Source organism: Odocoileus virginianus, chromosome X (genome assembly GCF_023699985.2).
Source record: "Odocoileus virginianus isolate 20LAN1187 ecotype Illinois chromosome X, Ovbor_1.2, whole genome shotgun sequence".
NCBI classification, from domain to species: Eukaryota; Metazoa; Chordata; class Mammalia; order Artiodactyla; family Cervidae; genus Odocoileus; species Odocoileus virginianus.
Window position 1 is genome coordinate 19,778,747 of NC_069708.1, and position 26,752 is coordinate 19,805,498.

Sequence of the window (26,752 nt, forward strand, 5' to 3'; positions counted from 1 at the left end):
GGTGGCCAAATTATTAGAGTTTCAGCTTCAACATCAGTCCCTTCAATGAACACCCAGGACTGATCTCCTTTAGGATGGACTGTTTGGATCCCCTTGCAGTCCAAGGGACTCTCAAGGGTCTTCTCCAACACCACAGTTCAAAAGCATCAATTCTTCGGTGCTCAGCTTTCTTTATAGTCCAACTCTCACATGCATACATGAGTACTGGAAAAACCATAGTCTTAACTAGATGAACCTTTGTTGGCAAAGTAATGTCTCTGCTTTTTAATATGCTGTCTATGTTGGTCATAACTTTCCTTCCAAGGAGCAAACGTCTTTTAATTTCATGGCTGCAATCACCATCCACTGTAATTTCGGAGCCCAGAAAAATAAAATCAGCCACTGTTTCCACTGTTTCCCCATCTATTTGCCTTGAAGTGATGTGACCAGATGCCATGATCTTAGTTTTCTGAATGTTGAGCACTCATTTCACATGCTAGCAAAATAATGCTCAAAATTCTCCAAGGTAGGCTTCACAGTATGTGAACCATGAGCTTCCAGATGTTCAAGCTGGATTTAGGAAAGGCAGATGAACCAGAAATCAAATTGTCAACATCCGTTGGAACATAGAAAAAGCAAGGGAATTTCAGAAAAAAAAAAAAAAACAAAAAAACATTTGGTTCTGCTTCATTGACTATGCTAAAGCCTTTGAGTGTGTGGATCCCAACAAACTGTGGAAAAATCTTAGTGATGTGAATATGAGACCACCTTACCTGCCTCCTGCAAAACCTATATGCAGGTCAAGAAGCAACAGTTAGAACCAGACATGGAACAACAGATTTTTTTCCAAATTTTGAACGGAGTAGTCAAGGCTGTATATTGTCACCCTGCTTATTTAACTTACACGCAGAGTACACCATGCGAAATGTTTGGCTGGATGAAGCACAAGCTGGAATCAAGATTGCAAGGAGAAATATCAATAACTTCACATATGCAGATGACACCACCCTTATGACAGATAGTGAGGAGGAACTAAAGAGGCTCTTGATAAAGGTGAACGAGTGAAAAAGCTGGTTTAAATCTCAACATTCAAACAACTAAGATTATGGCATCCGGGCCCATCACTTCATGGCAAACAGATGGGGAAACAATGGAAACATTGACAGACTTTATTTTCTTGGGCTCTAAAAATCACTGCCGATGATGACTGAAGCCATGAAATTAAAAGACACTTGCTCCTTGGATGAAAAGCTATGACAAACCTAGACACCATATTAAAAAGCACAGATATTTCTTTTCTGACAATGGTCCATCTAGTCAAAGCTATGGTTTTTTCAGAAGTCTTGTATGGATGTAAGAGTTGGTTTATAAAGAAAGTTGAAGGCTAAAGAACTGATGCTTTTGAACTGTGGTGTTGGAGACGACTCTTGAGAGTCCCTTGGAATGCATGGAGATCAGACCCGTCAATCCTATAGGAAATCAATCCTGAGTTTTCATTGGAGGAACTGATGCTGAGGCTGAAACTCCAATACTTTGACCACCTGATGCGAAGAGCCAACTCATTGGAAAAGACCTTGAAGATGAGAAAGATTGAAGACAGGAGAAGTGAATGACAGAGGACGAGATGGTTGGATGGTATCACTGATTCAATGAACATGAGTTTGAGCACACTCCTGGAGATGGTGAAAGCCAGGGGAGCCTGGCATGCTATAGTCCATTGTGTCATAAAGACATGACTGAGCGACTTAACAGCAACAATGACTTTGCTCACTGAGTTTCCCCGACTAATACCTTTTTTTTTTCTCTCTACCAATTACAACATTTTCCACCATTCAACGCCAAGATCAAACACTACCTCTTCCCTTATCTTTTCCCTCAAATTAGTAGCTGAAGGATAACTCTCTGGTTTCTGCAGACAGTGGACCATTTGCAATTTGGATCTTGTCTCTGGTAGCCACCTTTCTGAATAAAGTGAAATAATTTTCCTATTACAGGAAAGAATGCAGACTTGTTAGTGTCATGTGCAGAGCAGAGCCAGCCCTAGGCTCATGGCAATTCCAGTATAGAAGGGAGGGTAGGACATAGGGAGAGAAGAAAGGAAAATAAATGTTAGGAGGAGAGAGGAAGAGAAGGGTTAAAATTTGGCTTTCTTGGAAACTGCATTCCCACTAGTCTAGCTTATAGTCAAGATCTAACTGGGAAAACAAAGTACATGGAAACTGCTGATTGTAATGGGGATATGAAGGAAGCTAGATTAACATCTAGGGGCAGTGCCAACAAGAGACTAAAGGCCAGGAGTGAGCTTTCATTCCAGGCACCTTCTCCTCATATCTCCTAGGGAAAGTTGCCTCAGAAGATTCATCATCAGAATTTGAGATGATCGATTTTAACTCCTGGTCTGTTGTCTGGATGGGAAAGAGACCAAGGTACCAGGCCTTAAAGTTGTTTCTGTCCATAGAAGCACAGGCAAGTAGAAGAACAATAGCTCAGAGGTCTGGAGTGCTGAGCTACCAATAACATGGGCACTTAACTTTGAAAGGTTCTCAATCTGATTATCTTGGAAATAGGGCAAAGAGATTCAGCCTTTCCTCTCTGTCTAGGATTTGGTGTGCTCCTACATCCTCATCAAATGCAAGTCTTCTGGCATGCCAAGAGTATCCACACATTTTCAAAGGTCAAGCAGGGAATCTGTATTTTGGTGGCACAGGAGAGGCTACTCTGGGCAGGCCCCATTTGAAGGGTGTATTTTCCCTGGGTCCTAAAGTATTGGGTTGGCCAAAAAAATTCATTCAGGTTTTTCCATAATACCTTACAGAAAAATCCAAACGAATTTTGCGGCCAACCCAATAGATGGGGCTGCTGAACTTGACTCCAAATCTCCTAAACCTTGACTAAGGGGATGGGGAACAGAACAAGGAGTGGGGTCCCAGATAACACCCATCAGGAACCCAGATTGAAAGAAAGATAAAAGATACCTGTGGCTCTCTGCCCTGAAGTCTGTTTATAATATATTCCAGTCCTTTACTTCTCTTGTTTCTTGTACATAAACAGTTGCACTGCCCTCCAAAATGCCTTACGCATTTGAAAGTCTGGAAGCTGCATGGGGCAGGACCATGGGGATAGATGGCCAGTTTTCTTGCCTTCCTTTCTAAAGGCTCTCAAGCACTAGGAGCTAGGGAGTGTGCAGGCAGTAAGAAGAAGGAGAGGCAAGTAATTTTCGACCCCATTCCCTTCCTCCCTATCATCCCTGCATGATAGGAGATAATTATGTAGGGGTGTGGGGGGTGGGTCTGTCAAGACAGCTCTGAGGAAAAGCTCTAAACATCAAAAGTACTTCCCACATAGCTATTATCTGGGCTTGCATCCTCTATGCCTTCACCTTGTATCTCTCTAACTGCTCATCCATATCTACACCCACAGTTGTGCAGGAGATATAAAAGAAGGTACTGTGAAAGGATGAAGATTTAGCAAAATTGAAGGTGCCTACATCTGGATTTGGGTGGCTATCTGTGCTGGTCCAGACCCCATTTGCCTCCTTCCCCTATTCTTCTCCACATCATAGGTTGACTGACCACAGTAGGCTGCATTTCCCAGGCTTCCTCATCAATCATCTTCTGGTTGGGTTCAACCAGTAGAAGGCACTGATGAGAGGGTAAGAAATGTGGGGAAGTCAGGGTACTTAGGTTCTACCTTTTGTGCCTTTGGTGGCATTTCTGCTGTGTCTCTTCTATGGCTTCTGCTATCAGTATACTTCCAATTCTGCTGTGTGATCCAATTCCTGGCTCAGGTCATACAACCTCCTTCCACTGTCCATTTTTAACCTTGCCCTGCTCTGCCAGATGTTGCAAGAGGGGCTGACCCCTCTAGGTTGTGTTTCCCAAGCTCTAATATTATTTGACCTGTAGTTTACTCCAGTGATACACTGGAAGCAGACTGATGGGCAAGAATGATGTAAAGGAGAGGGTGTTTCTTCCTTTCCTCGTTTGGATACCCATGATAGACCTGTGATTTCACTTTCCATCAGGTGACCCAAGTCCCTAGCCTCTGGACATATCTCTTCCCTCACCCCTTTAGCCTAAGGATGGTGTTAGACTCCTGCTATCACTAATCTATAACTTCCTGTCCTTCTTAGATTCTCTGCCTATCACCTGTGTAACCATTTTCCATGTTAAATTTGTTGTCATAAATATTTGGTAATTTGTGTTCCTAGCTAGATCTTGACTATATAATAGACTAGTGGTAATGCAGCCTATGATTCAAGGTGAGTGAATGGGAGACTCCTTGGTCATTTGACTCAAAGGTGTTTGGCAACTGTAGGAGACAGGAAGAATAAAAGACAAGCAGGCCCCGGCAAGGGCCACAAAAGAAATTTATAGTTATTGATAAACTGGATGCTATAAGGCATGAGACTCTTAGAACAAGTCCAGAGGGAACAGTTCACAATCTTGAAAACAAGATATGATCCTGGGTCAGAACACCAACCCCAGACTGTTTCTCCACTGGTGTCTCAGAGTCACATGTTTTATGTATCTGGTGGGAAATCTATAGATAAGAATATTAGTCTTAGTTACTGATTTGTTATTGATTACTGTTTCCTAATTACTCAATGGTTAATGATCATTTTGTTCTTTGGCCCTGAAGGCCACATGAGTTATAGTTTAACTCCCTGCATATTCTTTCATTCACGGCTGAAAGTATAATAAAGCTGGCTTAGATTCAGTTTTGGCACCTTCACTTTGGAGTGGTCTTGGTCCCCTGGTCCCTTGATCCTTGCTTTTCTCTGAATTCTTGTGCCTTGTTTCTCATTCTCTTGCCACATCACACTTTTGGAAACCCTGCTTGTTGAGCCAGTCTTGACAGGCAACAGCCCCTGAAAAGGTGGCTTTCATTCACCATAATCTGGTGTCAATAGATTGGTTGTGGACCCAAGTTTGGTTCAGTAAAAATAGCAGCCAGAGATTCAATGGAGACCCAGGGCTGAACAAGATGATGCTACTCTTATACTTACCTGATTTCTTCAGGACCTTGCTGCTAGGACATTACTAGTGCCAATTGTCTCGAGGATCTTGGTGGGGAGGTATAGGCCATTGGGTTAGTTTTATCTTTCAGAAGTCAGGCTCCTATGCCTGTTGAATGCCAGATCAGTATAATTCTTTCCCATGACCAACCAGACACCTTCCCCCAGTGAACTCTGTGCCCCCCCCCACAACCTAACACACACTAGACACAACAGCCCCCAGGATTTATTTTCTGAGGATTTTATTGTGGAGGATAATACAGGAGAGCAGCTTTGGGTGAGTGCATAGAGCTGTAGTTCCCTCTAGCTACGTGGATCCCCAGGTGATTTCTTGGAGGCATTGTAGGTTTCTGGGCAGGCTGCAAGATTACAGTTGGTGTTTGAGGTAGCTAATCAACATGGGGGGAATATCCAGCTGGTCGATGGCTTGTGGCTGGCTGGTGTGGCACAGGGATCTGCGGATAACTAAACGAGCCTGTGATAGTAGTGACCGTGGAGTGGCTACAGTAAGGAAAAACAGGTTTTGAGAAGCAATTCTCAGTGTGGTTCTCCCACCCAAGCCTACATCCATCCTGCCCTGGCTACTGCAGCCCTAACTGCTCTCTCCCTTCTAAGAAATGTCCCCCTCCCTGCCCTAAAATGCACTGTACGAATGGGGACACACTGAAGCCTAGAGAAGGCATGTTCAAGGCCACAAAACTGTCATTGGCAGAGCCAGAACCACAAATTGGGATTGTGCAAACTTTACCTCATCTAAGTGAACCTTCTCCTAAAAAGGAATCTGTAACCTCTTTTCTACTAGGGCTCCAAGAAAGGGGAGACAATAGTGTTTTCTCCAATTCACCCCAGAAATATTAACTTAGGGGGTGATTTGTGTCCCTGGGACATCCAAGCCAGGAGACCTATTAGAGCTGGTCTGCTTGACACTCACCTCGGGCCTGTACCAGCAATGCAGTGCTTTTATCATATTGCGAGTTCAGGTCCAGGGAGAGAGATGGAAGGTAGATGTTAGCACCAAAATCAATTAACAGCCGGATGTACTCTGGCTCACAATTATGGTGGAGGCAGATTTCGAGGAGGGTGCGGGGCCGTGGTATTCGAGCCAACAGGTGCTGGTCAGTACAGTTGTAGTCAGGGTCTGCCCCATGGAGCAAAAGTAGGCGGAAACAATCAAGGTGACCATAGACTGCAGCCAAATAGAGGGGGCCAGAACATGAAGCTATGTTCGATGCCCAGACTGGTAGTTTCGCCTTGACATTGACCTCTGCACCATGACCCAGGAGCTCCTGCAGGATGGTAACAGCACCATCACGGGCAGCTGTGAGCACAGGAGAGCAGTTGTTGTAGATGCTACCACCAGGACAGGCACCAGCTTCCAAAAGCACACGCACACAGTCCAGATGGCCATGACTGACGGCGGTAAAAAGTGGTGTCTGTGCCTTGACGTCTAAGCTGTCAACATCAGCACCATGTGCCAGGAGGACCTGCAGGCAGCTAAGGTGGCCATAAGCAGCAGCCAAGCGCAAGGGTGTCCCAGGGACACCCCAGCCACTCCTACTGTTGATAAATCTTTTGTAACGCTCCTGGCACAAAAGCTGGTCCAAAGTATAGGAATCATTGTTGTACACTGCTTGATTGAGAGCTTGCTTCTCTCCTGTGTCGGTATCCTCCTCATCAGGCTGCAGGAGGGAGAAGATCTTGGTGATATCCATGAAGTTTTCACCTTGGCTGATTGGAGAAAAACTATTCTCATTATGAGCAGGAGGATATGCCAGATCTGTGGGTGACAAAAACAGGAGACTGAGGGCTGCCATCAAAAGCCTGGATGCTTGCTCCCCCATCCTTCACTATCAGGCTCCTCACTCATTGGCCCCCTGTGTCTAACTCCTACTACATCTTATTTCAGACCCTAGAGATGGCTGCCAAAATAGATGAGGTCATTTCACAGCCTGGTACCTTTGCATATGTTGTTCTGCCTACTCTTCTAACTCCTACTTCTGGGAAGCCTTCCTTAATCTCCGCCCCTTCTCAGGGATTCTAAAGGATTACAACTAGGCTTTAGCTATGAACTTTCATATCTTATTTCCACTTACATGTGCTTCATCAGTGTGTAAACTCCAAGGTGAGGACTCCTGTATCCATCTCATTATTCCTCCACTCCCGGCAGAGTCTACATCATAGCTAGGGAGTTGGTAGATGAATCTTAATCCAGAATGTGTGGGCTAATGGTGGTTCTGGTCTGGCAGTTGCTAGGCCAACAGAATGGTGCTTTGTGGTGTCAAGCGGTCATCCCTGAGCATTCTGACGTCAGTCTTATGGGGGCAGGCCCTCAATTCTACCTCTCAGCCTTTTAGATTAGATTCAACAACTTCACAGGCTTCCCTAGTGGCTCAGATGGTAAAGATCTGCCTGCAGTGCAGGAGACCTGGGATTGATCCCTGGATTGGGAAATCCCCTGGAGAAGGAAATGACAACCCACTCCAGTACTCTTGCCTGGAGAATCCTGTGGACAGAGAAGCCTAGTGGGCTACAATCCATGGGGTTGCAAAGAATCAGACATGACTGAATGACTAAGCATACATGCACACACACTGTTTCTCTTAACAGTTCCATGAGGCAGGGATGATCATTTCTGTCTTATAAATGAGGAAACTGAATCCCAAAGAAGGGAAGAGACTTGCCCAAAGGTTACTCAGAAAATAGGGGTGCTGAGTTTAGATCTGTCTGAATTCTAAAATTCTAATTCTAAGAATTTCTAATTCTTTATTGGGTGAGCGACCAGGGAAGCCCCAAGAGAAACTGAGCTACCACATGTTAGATCTTCAAAGGTGAGCTTCCTCTGTGCCTTCAGTCTCTCCACTGGTTCCTCTCCCTCAGTCATCTTTGGAAACAAAACACTTCTGTGGTCCTTTGTCCTACTCTAGCCACCTTTCTTTTCTTCTTCACCTCCAAGTCACTTTGCCACCCTCTGCAGTGGCTCCATCCACCCTTAATCATACACTGAATAGTTCTTTAAAAGTCATCCTTGTGGTTAAATCTACTGGCTATTTATCAGATATTTCCTTTTCTGACTCTTCTGGAACATCTGACCACTTCTTACTATGTAGTCTTCTCTTGGCTTCCTGGCCAGCACACTCTTCTGATTTCCCCCACTCTGTTCTCCCCTGAAACAGTTTTGTCCTCCGTGTTCTCTCCTTCTTCTAGAGCTATAGCTTTCACATTTATCAGGATGATTTCAAGCCCACTACTCCAAGTACCCCAGCTCTCTCTTCAGCAAAGGTATGTATTCATTGAATTCTTTCAGGTACTTCAAAATCAGCACTATCACACCATCACTACTACCATTATCATCACCAAACTAGATCCACATCTCAGTTCCTCATCATCCAACTGGTCAACTAAACCAAATACCCAAGACTAATGTCAGGCCTCTTTATTTCTTTCTCCCATCCCCAGCTAACTGATTACCAAATCATATGGATTTTACTTCCTAGAGACCTCTATAGGCTACCCCTCTCAGGCTCATATTCATTGCCAGTACTTTATCTAGGCCTCTATCATCTTTTACATCAACTCTTACAGTAGTCTCCTAGCTAGTTTACTTTTTCAATAATTTCTTCTTATTATTGCTAAAGTGATCACTTAAATATATAAACCTTGTCTGTGCCAATCCTCTATTTTAAATCCTTTAATGACTCCCTTTTCTTTCAGAGTATAGCCCAGATACCTTGCCAAGCTTACAGGTCCTTCATGAGAAAACCTTGGCCCAAATCTCCAGCCTCACTTTCTACCACTTCTCTACTTATACTCCAAAATCCATCAGTAAGGGAGGAGAAATTATGGCTCTTAATATATATCATGTTTCCTTCTTTCACATGCAATTTCCTCTGATGGGTTACTTCCTTGAGTCTTGGCTCTTATAGCACTAGAGCAGTCATCACACTGTATCACAACTCCTTCTGTGTGGATCTGTTTTGTCCCCACTGCAGATTGGGAATACATATATGGAAGTAGTAAAACATGGTCTAGGATTCTGTTTCAATCTCATCTCTACCACTTAGTAGCTCTGTGACCTAGGGCAGGTCATTTAATCTCTCTATGTCTATTCCTTCATCTGTAAAGATAGAGTAATAGTAGTATCTGTCTCAGAGGACTATTGTTAGGATTAAATGAGTTAATACATCTTAAATATTTATAATATCACTTGAATGTAGTACTCAGTAACCATTTTCACTATGATTATTATTACTACTTAGGTCTTCAATTTCTATGACTGCTGCTCCCTCCAGAGGTTAAAGCTCCATAACTTCAATTTAGAGATGGAATAGAATCCAGGTTTCCCTACACCCCATCCTGTACTTTCTATTACCACCTGAAAAGCAAACACATATCCCTCCTCCTTGCCTCAAGAAGTTGTATTGTAGCTCCAAGAATCCTCAGGTTTGAGGGTCATGCTGGATTCCAGGACCTTAATCATATGATTTGTAAAGAAATAATTTCTTTACAAAATCATTAAATAAAATAAATCTAACTATTTTACAATATTATTATCTTACTCTTGGGGGAGTGATGTTCAGAGAAATGAAGAGGAAAGGGAGTATGAAGGGAAATGCTGAAGATCTTATCAAGGTCATATTATGAGCCTACAGCAGGGCCAATATAATGAGCCTCTAGAGGGAGAACAAGACATAAACCCCAGCAGCCTTGGGTACTTGAGTGAATTGTACCTCACCTCATTAGATAGGGTAAGAAAATCTAAGTCATCTATTGTCTAACCTCACCGTACTATTGTTTATTAATCAGTTATTATGTGTGGGCATTCTATGCAAGGATCCTTCTCCTGATCCCCAAAGTGGAGGGGTTTTAAACTCTTTTTTGGTGAAATCAGCCCCTGTGACAATCTTATTAAGTCTCTGGCCCCATCTCAGAATGGTTTTTAATTTTTTCTTTCTTTTTAGATTAATTAATCTATTTTAATTGGAGGATAATTACTTTACAAAATTGTGACGGTTTTTGCCATACATCAACATGAATCGGCCACAGGCATATGTGTCCCTCCATCCATAAGATACACAGAATTAAAGGAAACCAATTATATTGAAAAATAGCTATGAAAATACTTTAAAAATTGCATGATATAGTAATAAAAGTTCTTTATTAACACATTAAACAACAAGCTCTACTAATAATTTCTAAGTTATAATGAGCACAAATGGCATTTCTAGATCTCTGTCACAACTGTAATATGAAAGGAAATATCTATGATTTCTTCTGGTGACCAAGTTACAGGAACTAGTAATATGATTGCTATTTGCTGCCTGCATTCATCCTTGAAGGAAGTAGTAAATTTCAGTTAGATTAAGGGGAAATAAAAGTGTTTGTTCATATCATCTGTATTTTTGGACTCTTTGCATTCTATCTAAGGCCCTCTTGTGGGGGTGTCTGTGAATCTAGGTTAAGAACTCCTTTGGGAGAGTGGCTGATTTCAGTAGGCCCCAGAATAGTCTGCCAAGCATTAATAGACTATTTTTAACGCTCGTTTTCCCCTCCCCTCCACATCGAGAAGCTCTGCCTTTCTGTCCTTGAGCATACCCTTCTGCATCCACATACTCACAAATACTAAGCAAGGACACAGACAAACCTTCCCCTTTCCTGTATTGCATAACTGAAGCAATTTCCCTGAAGAAGTAGGCCCATTTGAATCCCAGAGCCCAGGCAGACATACTTTCCTGGGACAAACACAGCAGGAACCTGTCCTTCTCTCTGTGAGGTTTCCTCACTGACCTCCTAAGCACCGCCAGAAACCAGACCCAGCGGAAAGACTACAAAGGGTGGTGATCATAGGTTCACCACCCGGCAGCCCTAAGAGTTCACTTGTTCCTGATAGCATCGTCATATTCTAGGCTCCAGGTACTCACCAGACTGCCCCTACACCTCTGCGAAGCACTGGGCCTTGGTGGCCCCTCCAAGGGGTGCCCCCTACTGCCCCAGGGGCTGGAGCAGGCAGAGCCCCCAGTTTCCACTGTTAATAACACTGCCTGCAGTCTGGCTGAATAGATCCAGAGGGCTAATTTTAGGCTACCCTTCACCCCGCCTCCACCTCGCTCTGAAGGCCGTGTTATCTTACTAATGCCATTCTGGGAGAGATCCCTTTGAGAGCAGGGCCATCCATGGGGAAGTCTTGGAAGGACTGACTGACAGGTGTCTAGCTGTGCTGAGACTTAGGGTCCTAGTGTGTCCCAGGGTACCCCTCCCCACCATTCAAATAGGCTACAAGGCCAGACTCCTGGCTGTGGGTGTTCCTACCCTTTCACCAAGGGGCCAGAGAAGGCCCAGTCTTCCTTAGCACACCTTCCTCTGGTCCCAGGCCTCTTCTTTTTCTCTTCCTAACTTAGCCTCTTTGGATTTCCTATTTCCTTTTTTGAATGACCAACAACACATTGCCCTCTCCTTCCTCCACCCCAATACCCCTACTCCCAAGAGTGAGGAGGATGATGGGAAGCAGAGAATGCCACACTGGAACATACATCAACAAGGTTTTCCAAAGTTTAGAAGGCCCTATGTGTGCTAAGTCACTCAGTTGGCCCTGATCAATTTATAAATGCCTCCCCTGTCCACCAACCCACCAGACTCAGCTTAAAGAAAATATCCACAGCCTTTCCACCCTTTTCACATCTAAGACATCAAACCAGATTCATGTGTCCAGTACTAGGAACTCTGTCAAAAGCTCAGATCTTTAAAGTATTGTTTTAGCTCTCTGGTTGGCATTAAATGAAGGAAATGGTAGAGAGATATCTTTAGAAATAGTCACATTATCTACCTTAGATGTCACCCAAAAAAAGCAAGTGGAAGCGAGCACCTTCTTCCTCCTGGGAAGAAATGCCAGCCTAGCATTTGTTATACAAACTACACCACAAACCATCTGATCATGCCTGAGAAACACTTCATGGAGAAACTATTGAGAAGCCACTATGTGTAAGGTTCTAGATGTAGGAAGAACTTTAAAAAAATGTAAAATATGGTATCCTTGAAAGAGTTCACAGTTTATTAGGAAAAACAGACATGAAAACAACTGGTATTTCTCATAATGCAACAATGGTTACCTTGTGTCCATTATCAATCTCTCAGATTAGTCCAGGGAGTAATTGCAGGGTTCTGTGTTCCTACATGCCACCAAAAACAGTAACTTGAATTTTCCTGCAGAGATTGCAGTCTATATAGAACAATGATCCCAAGACCTCAGAGTACTTTTTCCCCCTTCCAATTATCACAGAAGAGAAGGTTCCAGTCAGGAAAAAAGAAAAGCCAGTGAGGGAACAAGAGATGTGTTGCAATTAAATACCAGCAGCTGTGTTTTACATGATTACTTTGGTATTAGAATCTGCATATTGAAAGGAAATGCCCACATTTCTGAGATGTTCAATGACTTCTACTTAAATGCTGCCAAAAATAGAACACTCTCTACATCCAAAAGTAGCACATCTCATTATTGGACAGTTCAGTTGGTCCTTCTTTCTGCCAAGCCTCTATCTGCATCTGTAAAGCACTCCTAAGGTCAACTGTTGATCCAATTTTCACTTACTATTAGAACATCAGACAACACAGTCACTTTGTTTGTCCAAAACAGCCCTCTGGGGATCTGATCCCAGATATCATCTTATCTCTGTGGAAACAGCTCAGTTCCATCAACTATTTATTTCAAGATCTATCTAATCCCTTTCCAAGTCTTGTCTGCCAATTCATGAAGTGGTTGTGCAGCCTGCTTACACATTAACAGCACCAGGGAGTTCACAGGAGGTCAGATAATTCCTTAGGAAAGTGTCAAGTGTGTCCCAGTGTGATCAATGACTGACCATTGGAAACATGAAAAACCATATCTCCTTCAGCTTAGTTTGAGGCAGTGGCCTGTAGCTGTTTATTACCTGAGGTCTCATGCAAACCTGATTAGCAGGCATCAAACAAGCTATTTATGATGCAGTATTATTCTTGAAAAAAATAGTAGGATTTTTTAAATAGAAATTTTTGGAGATAATTGCATATTAACATACAGAGATCCCCTGTAGACTTTACTATTTCCTCCAATGGTAGAATTTTGTAAGACATTGCAGTGCCTTAAGTAGAATGTTGACATTGACTCACGTATCTTATTCAGATTTCCCAAGCTTACCTGTAGTCATGTGTGTCTCAGTGTTTGTTTACTTCTGTACAATTTTATCACATAGTAGGTTCTTGCGTATACCACCCCAATATACAGAATATACAGACAGTATACAGAATAGTTCTAGCACAATAAGGATATCTCAGGTTTCCGTTTTATAGCTATATCTATTTCTTTCCCACTCTCCCTCCTTGGTCCTTAACCTAGCAATCTCTAATCTCTTTTCCATTTCTATAATTTTGACATTTCAAAATTATATAAATGAAACTGTACCCTTTGAAAGTAGCTTTTTTCCCACCCAGCATGCCCTTGGGACTCATCCAAGTTGTTGCCTGCATTGTTTGTTTCTGTGGTATGTATGTACCATGATTTGTTTAACCATTGACCCAGTGAAAGACATCTAGATTGTATGTAGTTATTTGGCTATTAAGGAAAAACATTCTATGAATATCTATGCACAGGTCTTTATCACTCCAGTTATATCATAGGATTTATGAGTAAAGTGATTACCCTAACCCTAACCCTAAAGTGATTACTCCCATTTTACTCTTCCATGTCAGGATTGTTTTAGCTATACTAGAACCTGAAGCTTTTAATTATCAATACCTTTTAGAATAAGCTTGTCTATGTCTACAAAAAATTGCTGAGACTTTTGTAGAAACTGTGTTAAGTCTATATAATAATTTCAGGAGAATTGACTGCTTTACTGTGTTGAACCCATGGTATTTTTTTTTAAATTATTGGAGTATAGTTGACTTACATTGTTGTGGTAGTTTCAGGTGTATAGCAAAGTGAATCAGTTATACTTAAACATATATCCACTCCATTTTAGATTCTTTTCCCATATAGGCCATTACAGAGTACTGGGTAGACTTCTCTGTGCTATAGAGTAGGTCCTTGTTGTTATTTATTTTTATATATAGTAGTGTGTATATGTCAATCCCAGTCTCCCAATTTATCCCTATCCCTCCTTCCTCCCTGGTAACCATACACTAGTTTTCTACATCAGTAACTATTTCTGTTTTGTAGATAAGTTCCTTTGTATCCTTTCTTTAGATTCCACTAATAAGTGATATTGTATGATATTTGTCTTTTCTACACATGTTATGTTTTTACATTTATTTAAGTCCTTAATTTCTTTCATCACATTTTATAGTTTTCAGTGTATGTACCATGTACATATTATATTAAGTGTATACCTAAGTATTTCAATTTCTTTGGATACACTGTAAATTACATTGGGTTTTGATTTTGGTTTCTATGTGTTCATATAGAAATATGATGTGTGTGTGTGTGTGTGTGTGTATGTGTGCGTGTTTTGATTTTATATCCTGCCACAGTGCTGAATTTACTAGTTTCAGTGTTTTTGTTTTTTGTATCTTCCTTTCGATTTTCTATGTAGTCAATCATGTCATCTGCAAATAGGGACAACTTTATTTCTTCCTTTCCAGTCTGTATGCCTTATTTCCTCTTCTTGTCTTATTGTAGTGATTAGAACTTCCAGAAATACATTGAGAATGAGTGATGAGAGTGAACATCTTTGCTTTTTCCTAGTCTTGTCGGGAAACATTTAGTCTTTTATCATTAGGTATGATGTTAACTATAGGTTTTTTAAATAGATGCCCTTTGTCTAGGTTCACGAACTTCCCTTCTATTCATAGCTTACTCAGTGTTTATATCAGGAATGTATGTTGGATTTTGTTAAACACTTTTTCTACATCAATTGATGTGGTCATATAAGTTTTCTTCTTTAACCTGTTTATATGGTGGATTACCATCATTGATTTTGAAATGCTGAATCACTTTCATCTTTGAAATAAATTCCACTTGGAAATGGTAAATAATTTTTAGTGCATCGTGGGGTTAGGTTCCTAGAGGGCTACAGTTCATAGAGGGTTTCAAAGACTTGGACACAACTGAAGCAACTTAGCATGCACAGGGTTACGTTTCCTAATATTTTGGTAAGGAATTTTATGCTTAGGTTGATGAAAAATAATGGTTTGTAGATTTCTTTTTTCTTTCTCTCTTTGATTTTGGTATCAGGGTAATACTGACCTTATAAAATGACTTTAGAAATCTTCTCCTTTCTTCCATTTTTGGAAGAAATTGTGTAAATTCATAAGACTGGTGTTAATTTCTTAAATGTTTGGTAGAATTCTCCAGTGAAACTATCTGGGCCCAGAGATTTTTTTGGGGAGAGGAGTTTTTACATAATGAATTGAATTTCTTTAATGGATACAGAACTATTCATGTCATTTATTTAATTTTTATTAAAGTTTTGGTAGTTGGTGGGTTTTGAAGGTCAGTTTTCTCTAAATTGTCATGATTATAAGGGTGAAGTTTTTGTAGCATTTCATTTTAAAACTAATCAATCATTTTATTATAGATATTTACTTGCCATCTTCAGTTCAGTTCAGTTCAGTTGCTCAGTCGTGTCTGACTCTTTGCGACCCCATGAACGCCAGGCCTCCCTGTCCATCAACAACTCCCAGCGTCCACCCAAACCCATGTTCATAGAGTCAGTGATGCCATCCAACCATCTCATCCTCTGTCGTCCCCTTCTCCTCCTGCCCTCAATCTTTCTCAGCATCAGGGTCTTTTCCAATGATTCAGCTCTCTGCATCAGGTCGCCAAAGTACTGGAGTTTCAGCTTCAATATCAGTCCTTCCAATGAACACCCAGAACTGATCTCCTTTAGGATGGACTAGTTGGATCTCCTTGCAGTCCAAGGGACTCTCAAATCTTCTCCAACACCACAGTTCAAAACCATCAATTCTTTGGAGCTCAGCTTCCTTTATAGTCTAACTCTCACATCCATACCTGACTACTGGAAAAACCATAGCCTTGACTAGATGGGCTTTTGTTGGCAGAGTAATGTCTCTGCTTTTTAATATGCTGTCTAAATTGGTCATAACTTTCTGTCCAAGGAGTAAGCGTCTTTTAATTTCATGGCTGCAATCACCATCCACAGTGATTTTGGAGCCCAGAAAAGTAGTCAGCCACTGTTTCCACATCTATTTGCCATGAAGTGATGGGACCAGATGCCATGATCTTAGTTTTCTGAATGTTGAGTTTTAAGCCAACTTTTTCACTCTCCTCTTTCACTTTCATCAATAGGCTCTTTAGTTCTTCTTCACTTTCTGCCATAAGGGTGGTGTCATCTGCATATCTGAGGTTTTTGATATTTCTCCTGGCAATTTTGATTCCAGCTTGTGCTTCCTCCAGCCTAGTGTTTCTCATGATGTACTCTGCATATAAGTTAAATAAGCAGGGTGACAATATACAGCCTTGATGTACTCCTTTTCCTATTTGGAACCAGTCTGTTGTTCTATGTCCAGTTCTAACTGTTGCTTCCTGACCTGCATACAGATTTCTCAAGAGGCAGGTCAGGTGGTCTGGTATGCCCATCTCTTTCAGAATTTTCCAGTTTACTGTGATCCATAGAGCCAAAGGCTTTGGCATAGTCAATAAAGCAGAAATAGATGTTTTTCTGGAATTCTCTTGTTTTTTCGATGATCCAGCGGATGTTGGGAATTTGATCTCTGGTTCCTCTGCCTTTTCTAAAGCCAGCTTGAACATCTGGAATTTCACGGTTCATGTATTGCTGAAGCCTGGCTTGGAGAATTTTAAGCATTTTACTTTACTAGCGTGTGAGATGAATGCAACTGTGTGGTAGTTTGAGCATTCTTTGGGATTGCCTTTCTTTGGGATTGGAATGAAAACTGACCTTTTCCAGTCCTGTGGCCACTGCTGAGTTTTCCAAATTTGCTGGCATATTTAGTGTAGCACTTTCACAGCATCGTCTTTTAGGATTTGAAAAAGCTCAACTGGAATTCCATCACATTCACTAGCTTTGTTCATAGTGATGCTTACTAAGGGCCACTTGACTTCATAATCCAAGATGTCTGGCTCTAGGTGAGTGATCACACCATTGTGATTATCTGGGTTATGAAGATCTTTTTTGTATAGTTCTTCTGTATATTCTTGCCACCTCTTAATATCTTCTGCTTTTGTTAGGTCCCTACCATTCCTGTCCTTTATTGAGCCCATCTTTGCATGAAATGTTCCCTTGGTATCTCTAATTTTTTTGAAGAGATCTCTAGTCTTTCCCATTCTTTGTTTTCCTCTATTTCTTTGCACTGATTGCTGAGGAAGGCTTTCTTATCTCCCCTTGCTATTCTTTGGAACTCTGCAGTCAAATGGGTATATCTTTCCTTTTTCCCTTTGTTTTTCGCTTCCCTTTTTTTCACAGCTATTTGTAAGGCCTCTTCAGACAGCCATTTTGCTTTTTTGCATTTCTTTTTCATGGGGATGGTCTTGATTCCTGTCTCCTGTACAATGTCACGAGCCTCTATCCATAGTTCATCAGGCACTCTGTCTATCAGATCCAGTTCCTTAAATCTATTTCTCACTTCCACTGTATAGTCATAAGGGATTTGATTTAGGTCATACCTGAATGGTCTAGTGGTTTACTCCACTTTCTTCAATTTCAGTCTGAATTTGGCAATAAGGCATTCATGATCTGAGCCACAGTCAGCTCCTGGTCTTGTTTTAGCTGACTGTATAGAGCTTCTCCATCTTTGGCTGCAAAGAATATAATGAATCTGATTTCGGTGTTGACCATTAGGTGATGTCCATGTGTTACCATCTTACTCACTTAAAAAAAAAAAGAAAAAACTTTATATTTTTTGAGAAGTCTCATTTTCATAGCAAAATTGAGAGGATGGTACATAGATTTCCCAAATACTCTGTCCCTATTCACAAATAGTCTTCCCCATTATCAACATCCCCTACCAGATTGGGCTATTTATAACACTTGATGAACTTACATTGACACATCATAATGACCCTAAGTTCATAGTTTGCATGAGGGTTCATCCTCCATGTTGTATGTTCTATGATTGGGTTAAATATTTATATCTAACTGTGGTGTTGGAGAAGACTCTTGAGAGTCCCTTGGACTGCAAGGAGATTCAACCAGTCCATCCTAAAGGAGATCAGTCCTGAGTGTTCATTGGAAGGACTGACGCTGAAGCTGAAACTCCAATACCTTGGCCACGTACTCATTGGAAAAGACCCTGATGCTGGGAGAGATTGGGGGCAGGAGGAGAAGGGGACGACGGAGGAAGAGATGGCTGGATGGCATCACTGACTCAATGGACATGAGTTTGAGTAACCTCCAGGAGTTTGTGACGGACAGGGAGGCCTGGCATGCTGCGATTCATAGGGTCACAAAGAGTCGGACATGACTGAGTGACTGAACTGAACTGAATGATATGTAGCCATCATTATAGTATTATTCAGAGTATTCTTATTTCCTCAAAAATCCTCTGTGCTCCACCTATTCATCCTACCCCTACCCAAGCTCAGGCAACACTGATGTTTTTATTGTCTCCATAGTTTTGCCTTTTTTAGAATGTAGCATTTTCAGATTGGCTTCTTGCAGTTAGTAATGTGAATTTAAGATTCTGTTGACCTAAAACAAGTAGAGTATCAGATATCTCTCAAGCAAAAATTAGTCTATTCAATATCAGCAGAGAATTGCAATTTGTAGTCAGTAACCATGGTGAGTCATGTTGAAGTCCTCCCACAGCAAGGAAAGAACACTTTTATAGAGAGGAAAAGAAAGTTGGGAGGGCTATAGTAAAAAGAATTCATGACTTTTCTTTGTCAGAGTTCTTGCCAGGAAAGAAGTCCATCTTTCTATTGGGCTCTGCTATCCTCACAGGGCATGAGAGCTCCTCCTTCTGCTCTCCCAACTCTATTTAATTGAGGGTTCTATGGTTTTGCTTTTGTTTTTACAGTTCCTATATGTCTTTATATTATTTAAAATCTCATTTCTTTTCAGTGCTGAAGAATTTTCCAATGTCGGATGTTCCACAGTTTATTTGTAAGTTCGTCTATTGAAGAATATTTTGGTGACTTTTAAGAATATTTTGGTGACTTTTAAGTTTGGGAGATTATAAATAAGGCTGCTAGAAATATCTGTATGCAGGTTTTGTGCAAAAGAAAAGTACTGAAATGTGTTAGTCACTCAGTTGTGTCTGACACCTTGTGACCCCATGGACTGTAGCCCACCAGGCTCCTCTGTCCATGGAATTCTCCAGGAAAGAATACTGGAGTGGGGAGCCATAGATCTCCAGGGGATCTTCCTGACCGAGGGATCGAACCCATGTCTCCTGCAGTGCAGATGGATTCTTTACTGTCTGAGCAACCATGGAAGCCCATCTGAGGGAATATAAATTATCAATTCCTTTGGGTAAATTCCAGAGTTTGATTGATGGAATTGTATGGTAAAATTATATTTAGCTTTGTAAGAAACTGCCAAAGTGTCTTCCAAAGTGGCTGTACCATTTTGCATTCCCACTAGCAATGAACAAGAGTTCCTATTATTCCAGATCCTTCTCAGCATTTGGTGTTGTCAGTATTCATGGTTTTGGCCATTCTAATAGGTGTGCAGTAGTATCTTATTGTTTTATTTTGCATTTCCCTGATGAATATGACATAAGCATCTTTTTATATGCATATTTGCCATTTGTATACCTTCTTTGGCGAGGTGTCTGTTACAATGTTTGTCACATTTTTTAATTGGGTTGTTTGTTTTCTTAATGTTGACTTTTAAGAGTTCTTTTTGTAATTTCTATAGCAGTCTTTTATCATAGGTATCTTTTAAATTTTTTATTGGAGTATGGTTGCTTTATGGTGTTGTATTATTTTCTGCTGTACAGATGTCTCTTTTGTAAAAAATTTCTCCAAGTCTTTTGCTTCTCATTCTTTTACTAGTGTCTTTTGCCTATCAGACTTAAAAAAATTAAGTTCAGTTTATCAATAATTTTTTTCCTAGATCCTGCCTTTGGTGTTGTACCTAAAAAGTCATTACCATGCCCAAGATCATCGAGGTTTTCTTCTAGGTTATATTCCAGTAATTTTATAGTTTTCCATTTTACACATAGGTCTGTGATCCATCTTTAGTTAATTTTTGTCAAAGTGCGAGGTCTTTGTCTAGATTCATTTTTTTTAACATGTGGATATCCAGTTGTTTCAGCACCATTTGTCGAAAAGACTATTTTTGCTCCATAGTGTTGCCTTTACTACTTTGTCAAAGATCAGTTGATTATATTTACGTGGATCTACTTCTAAGCTTTCCATCGATCTATTTGTCTATTATTTGCCAATAATACACTTTCTTGGTTACTATAGCTTTATAGTAAGTCTTGAAGTTGAGTAGTGTCAGCCCTCTGTTGTTTTTCTCTTTCAATATTGTGTCAGCTATTATGGATCTTTTGCCCCTCTATATGAACTTTATAGTAACTTTATAATCAGTTTGTTGATAGTCACAAAAAAACTTCCTGAGATTTTGATTGAGATTGCATTGAATCTATAGATCAAGTTGGAGAACTGAAAACTTGACAGCATTTTGTCTTCTATCCGTTAACAAGCACTATCTCTCCATTTATTTCCTTCTTCTTTGATTTCATACATCAGGGTTTTTTAGTTTTCTTCAAGTAGATCTTGCATATATTTTGATAAACCTGTCCCTATGTATTTTTTGGTGCTAATGTGAATGGTATTGTGTTTTGAATTTCTAAATTCTTCTTATTCATTGCTGCTATATAGGAAAATGGTTGACTTTTATATATTAACCTTATGTCCTGAAAGCTTGCTATACTTGCTTATTAGTTCCAGAAGTTGTTCCATCCATTATTTTGGACTTTCTATATGCAATAACGTCATCTAGTACATAGACAGTTTTATATCTCCCTTCTGAATCTTTATACCTTTTCTTTTCTTAGCTAGGACTTCCAGTATGATGTAGAAAAGGAGTAGTAAGAAGAGTTATCCTTGCATTCTTGCTAATCAATATCTATTGATATTGAGTCCTTCGTAGGAATTCTTTCATAGGAATGCTTTGAGGTTCTTACCATTAGGTATGATGTTTGCTGCAGGCTTCTCAGATGTTGTTTATCAAATTGAGGAAGTTTCCCTGCACTCCCATTTCAATGTTTTTTTAAATCATAAATTAGTATTTGATATCACAAATGTTTATTCTGCATCTATTGAAATGATGATGTGATTTTTATTTATCAGTGTGTTGCTATGATGAAGTACATTAATTGATTTTTCAAATGCTGAACCAAACTTGTGGTCATTCCACTTGTTAAATGTTGCAGTATTCTTTTTAAACACTGTTTGATTTGATTTGCTTATTTTGTTGAGGGATTTTGCAGCTATGTTCATGATAAATATGGATTTGTAGTTTTCCTATGAAGTTTTTTTGTCTAGATTTGGTATTAGTATAATGCTGGCCTCATCGTGTGTGTGTGTGTGTGCACGCGCGCGCACGTGCATGCATGATTAGCCATGTCCAACTCTTTGTGACCCCATGGACTATATAGCTTGCCAGGCTCTTCTGTACACAGAATTTTCTAGAAAAGAATACTGAAGTGGGTTGTCATTTCCTACTCCAGGGGATCTTCCCGACCCAGGGATCAAATCCGCGTCTCCTGCATATCCTGCATGGCAGGTAGATTCTTTACCACTGGTGCCACCTATGGTAAACCCCTCATAGAGTGAGATAAGAAGTATTCCCTCTGTTTCAATTTTTGGAAGAAACTGTAGATAATAGGTATAATTTTTTCCCCTTAATTGTCTGATAGAATCCATCAGTGAACCCATCTAAGACTAGTGATTTGCTTTGTAAGGTTATTAATTTTTTAGAAATTATAATTGACATACAATGTTACATGAGTTTCAAGTGTAGAATAGTGATTCACTATTTTTATAAATTATAAAATGATCACCATGAGAGATCTAGTTACCATCTGTCACCAGTTATTACAATATCATTAACTATATTCCCTATACTGTACTTTACATTCTCATGACTTTTTTTATAGCTGAAAGTTTTTATCTTTTAATCCCCTTTATCTATTTGCCCATCCCCCAACATACCTCCCCTCTGGCAACCATCAATTTGTTCTTCATACCTATGAGTCTGTTTCTGTTTTACTTTGTTAGTTCATTTGTTTTCTTTTATAGATTACAGAACATGTAAGTGAAATCATAATATTCATCTTTCTCTGACATTTCTCTCCATCAACATTGTTGCAAATAGCAAGATTTCTTTCTTTTTTATGGATGAGTAATATTCCATTTTTTAATATATGCTACCTCTTTTTTATCTATTTGTCTATTGATGGACACTTAGGTGGCTTCCATATCTTGGCTATTGTAAATAGTATTGCAATGAATATAGGGGTACATATATCTGTTTGAATTAGTTTTGTTTCTTCAAATAAGTACTCAGAAGTAGAATTATGGATTAGATAGTTCTATTTTTAGTTTCTTGAGGATTATCCATACTGTTTTCCATACTTGGTGTACCAATTTACATTCCCACCAACAGTGTATGAGTGTTCTCTTTTTTCTACATGCTCGCCAACAATTGTTTCTTGTTTTTTTGATAATAGCCATTCTGACAGGTGTGAGGTGTGGTATTTTTTGTGGTTTTGATTTGTACTCCCCTGATGATTAGTGATGTTGAGCATATTTTCATGTGCCCGTTGGCCATTTGTATGCTTTCCTTGGGGAAAAAAAGAGTCTATTCATCACTACTGCAATTTTTAATAGGGTTGTTGGTATTTTGATATTGAGTTGTATAAATTTTTTATATATTTTTGATATCAACCCCTTATTGTTTATATTGTTTACAAATGTCTTCTCCCATTCAGTAGGTTGCCTTTTTGTGTTGATAGTTTTTTTCACTGTAAAAGGCATTTTACCTTTCTCTCCTGGTGTGTATCTCTGCCTTGCTTCTATCTTAACTAAACAAAGCATTTCTCTATATGCCCTCCCACTTGTTGTGCTATGTCTCTAATAATAAACTTTGTACCTGAAAAAAAAAAAAGTAGGCATTTTAGTTTTTAGTCTCATTTGTTTACTTTTTCTTTTGTTGCCCTTGCCTGAAAAGACATGTCCAAAAAATATTGCTAAAACCAATGTCAAAGCATATTGCCTGTTTTATTGTAGGAAGTTTATGGTTTCAGGTTTTACATTTAAGTCTTTAATTCATTTTTAGTTTATTTCTGTATATGGTGTAGTGAAGTGGTCCTGTTTCATTCTTTTGCATGTAGCAGTCTAGTTTTTTCAGTACCATTTATTGAAGAGACTGTCTTTTCCCTATTTTATCCTTTCTTGTAGATTAATTGAACATATAATTATGCTTTATTTAATTATGGTTCATTTCTAGGCTCTCTATTCTGTTTCATTATTTCTTGATTCAATTCATTAATAGGTATAGGCCCATTCAGATTGTCTATTTCTTCTTGTGTGAATTTTTGTTTATTTTGTCTTTCAAGCAATTGGTCTGTTTCATTTGGTTATCAAATCTGTGGACACAGAGTTGTTCATAACATTCTCTTATTACCCTTTTATTGTCCAAATAATAATTTATATCTTCTTTCTTCTTCACATAGTTAACTTGGCTAGAGGCTTAGCAATTTTAGTAATCTTTGCAAAGAACAAGCTTTTGGTTTTGTTATTTTCTTTATTGAATTTCTGTCTTATTTGATCTTTATAATTTTCCTCAATGTCTGCTCTATTTTTTCTCCTTCTTTTGGTTTAATTTGCTCTTTTTTTCTCTAGTTTCCTAATGTGGAATCTTATATTAGATACTTTAGCTCTTTCTTCTTTTCTAACTTAACACTATAATTTCTCTTAATGCATTACTTTCACTGCATTCCCTGGATTTTGATAACTTGTATTTTTAATTTTCACTTTCAAACATTTAAAATTTCTTTTCAGGTTTCTTCCCTGCCCCATGTGTTGTTTAGAAATGTATTGTTTTTTTCCTGTTGCAAAGTTTTTTTTTTTCATTTATTTTTATTAGTTGGAGGCTAATTACTTCACAACATTGCAGTGGGTTTTGTCATGTATTGTTTAATCTCCTTATATACTAGACTTTTATGGCTACATTTTGATGATTAATTTGTGGTATAATTCTATTGTGGTCTGAGAGTATACTTTTCTAACTTCTAGTTTTTAATTTATTTTTTCAGCTTCTTTGTGATATAACTGACATATAACATTATGTAAATTAAGGTATACAATGTGATGATTTGATACACATATATAATGTAGACTATCTATGAAAATAAGGTTAGTTAAAACACCTTTCAGCTCCTATACTTATTATTTTGTTGTTATGGTGAGAAAAATAAAACTCTTCTCATAGAAACTTTCAAGTATTGAATATAGTATTGTTAACTGTATTTACCATTCTGTACCTTAGATCCCCTGAACTTATTAATCTTGTCACTGAAAGTTTGTACACTTTGACCAATATCTCCCAATTTTCCTTATCCCTTAGGCAACCACCATTCTACTGTTTCTGCGAGTTTTATGTTTCTATGAGTTGAATGTTTTTAGATTCCACATGTATGTGAGATCATTCAGTATGTCTTTGTCTGACATTTCACTTAGGATAGTGCCCTCAAGGTCCATCTATGTTGTCACAGTTGGCAGGATTTCTTTCTTTTTAATGGCTGAATACTATTATGTATCTATATCTAAAATGTTTTCTTTACCTATTTATCTGTTGGCTGAGATGGAAAAAGAGTCTTCCTGAAATGTGGGAGACCTAGGTTCGATCCCTGATTTGGGAAGATCCCCTGGAGGAGGGCATGGTAACCCACTTCAGTATTCTTGCCTGGAGAATCCCCATGGACAGAGGAGCATGGTGGCTATAGTCCCTGGGGTCTCAAAAGAGTCAGACAGGACTGTTCGACTAAGCACAGCATAGAACACTTAGGTTGTCTCCATGTCTTGGCTATTGTGAATAATGCTGCTGAACATGAGAGTACAGATGCCTCTTTGAGACAATGATTTTGTATCATTTGGATATACACTTAGAAGTGAAATTATTGGATCTTATTGTAGTTTTGCTTTTAATCTTTTGAGTAACCATACATTTTTTTTTTAATCAAGGGCCTTTTATGGTTAGAAACCATACAGTTTTTATTAGTGGCTCTACTAATTTACATTCCCACCAGTTGTGCACCAGGGTTCCCTTTCTCCACATCCTTGCCAGCAGTTATTACCTCTGGTCTTTTTGGTAATAACCCTTTTGACAGGTGTGAAATGGTATATCATTGTGGTTTTGATTTGCATTTCCTTGATGATTAGTGACACTGACTAAACATCTTTCATGTACTTATTGTCATTTGTATATCTTCTTTAGAGTCATGTCTGTTTAAGTTCTTTGCCCATTTTTAATCAGGTACATTTTGTTGTTTTTGTGTTTAAGTACTAATCCCTTATCAGATATATGGTTCACAAATATTTTCTCTCATTTCATTCTAGTAATAGTTTTTTATAGACAAAGTTTTTGATTTTGGTTAAATCCATTTATACATTTTTTTCCTTTTGTTGTCTCTATTTCTAATGACATATACAAGAAATAATTGATATATCAAATATCATGAAACTTTCCCCTATAGTTTCCAATTTGATTCTTTGGTATGTGGATATAATTTTACCAACACCATTTGTTGACAAGACATCCTTTCATCCTTTCTCTGTTGAATGATCTTAGTGCTTCTGTTGAGAATCATTTGATCATACATATGAGAGTTTCTGCTTTGGTCCAGCTGAGAACCGAGAACTTCCAGATGTACAAGCTGGGTTTAAGAAAGGCAGAGGAACCGGAGATCAAATTGTAAACCTCATTGGATCATAGAGTAAGCAAGGGAATGCCAAAAAAAAAAAAAAAAAAACCCAACATCATCTGCTTCTCCTTCATTGATTACACTGAAGCCTTTGACTGTGTGGATCACAACAAACTGTGGAAAATTCTAAAAGAGATGGGAGTTATCAGACTACCTTACCTGTCTTCGAGAAACCTGCATGCAGTTCAAGAAACTGTTAGTACCAGACGTGGAACAACTGACTGGTTCAAAATTGGGAAAGGAGTACATCAAGGCCATATATTGTCACCCCGCTTATTTAACTTATATGCAGAGTACATCATGTGAAATGCTGGGCTGGATGAAGCATGAGCTGGAATCAAGATGGCTGGGAGAAATAACAACAACCTCAGATATGCAGATGATATCATTCTAATGGTAGAAAAGTGAAGAGGAACTAAAGAGTCTCTTGATGTGGGTGAAAGAGAAGAGTGAAAAAGCTGGCTTAAAACTCGAAATTAAAAAAAAAAACAACACATATGTACACCTGTGGCTGGATCATGTTGATGTATGACAAAACCCATCACACTATTGTAAAGTAATTAACCTCCAATTAAAATAATTAATTAAAAACAAGATCATGGCATCTGGTCCCATCACTTTCTGGCAAATAGATGGGAAAAAAACAAAAACAGTGCAGATAGTATTTTCTTGGGATCCAAAATCACTGCAGATGGTGACTGCAGTCATGAAATTAAAAGATACTTGTTCTTTGGAAGAAAATCTATGGCAAATGTAGACAGCATATTAAAAAGCAGAGATATCACTTTGCTGACAAAGGTCCATATAGTCAAAGCTATGGTTCTTCCAGTAGTCATGTACAGATGTGAGGGCTGGATCATGAAAAAGGCTGAG

At 39.2% G+C, this 26,752-nt stretch overlaps 1 protein-coding gene across 2 annotated transcripts in view; it reads right to left on the reverse strand.

The window, feature by feature from the left end:
- Positions 1-6,348: 6,348 nt before the first annotated feature.
- The window catches only part of MTMR8 (myotubularin related protein 8), a 248,952-nt gene continuing 228,548 nt past the window's right edge, over positions 6,349-26,752 (reverse strand). For both annotated transcript variants that reach the window (XM_070461838.1, XM_070461836.1), the window contains one exon: positions 6,349-6,773. In XM_070461838.1, the coding sequence (XP_070317939.1) occupies positions 6,444-6,773 (330 nt within the window). In that variant the 3' untranslated portion in view covers positions 6,349-6,443. The remainder of the gene's footprint in view (positions 6,774-26,752) is intronic.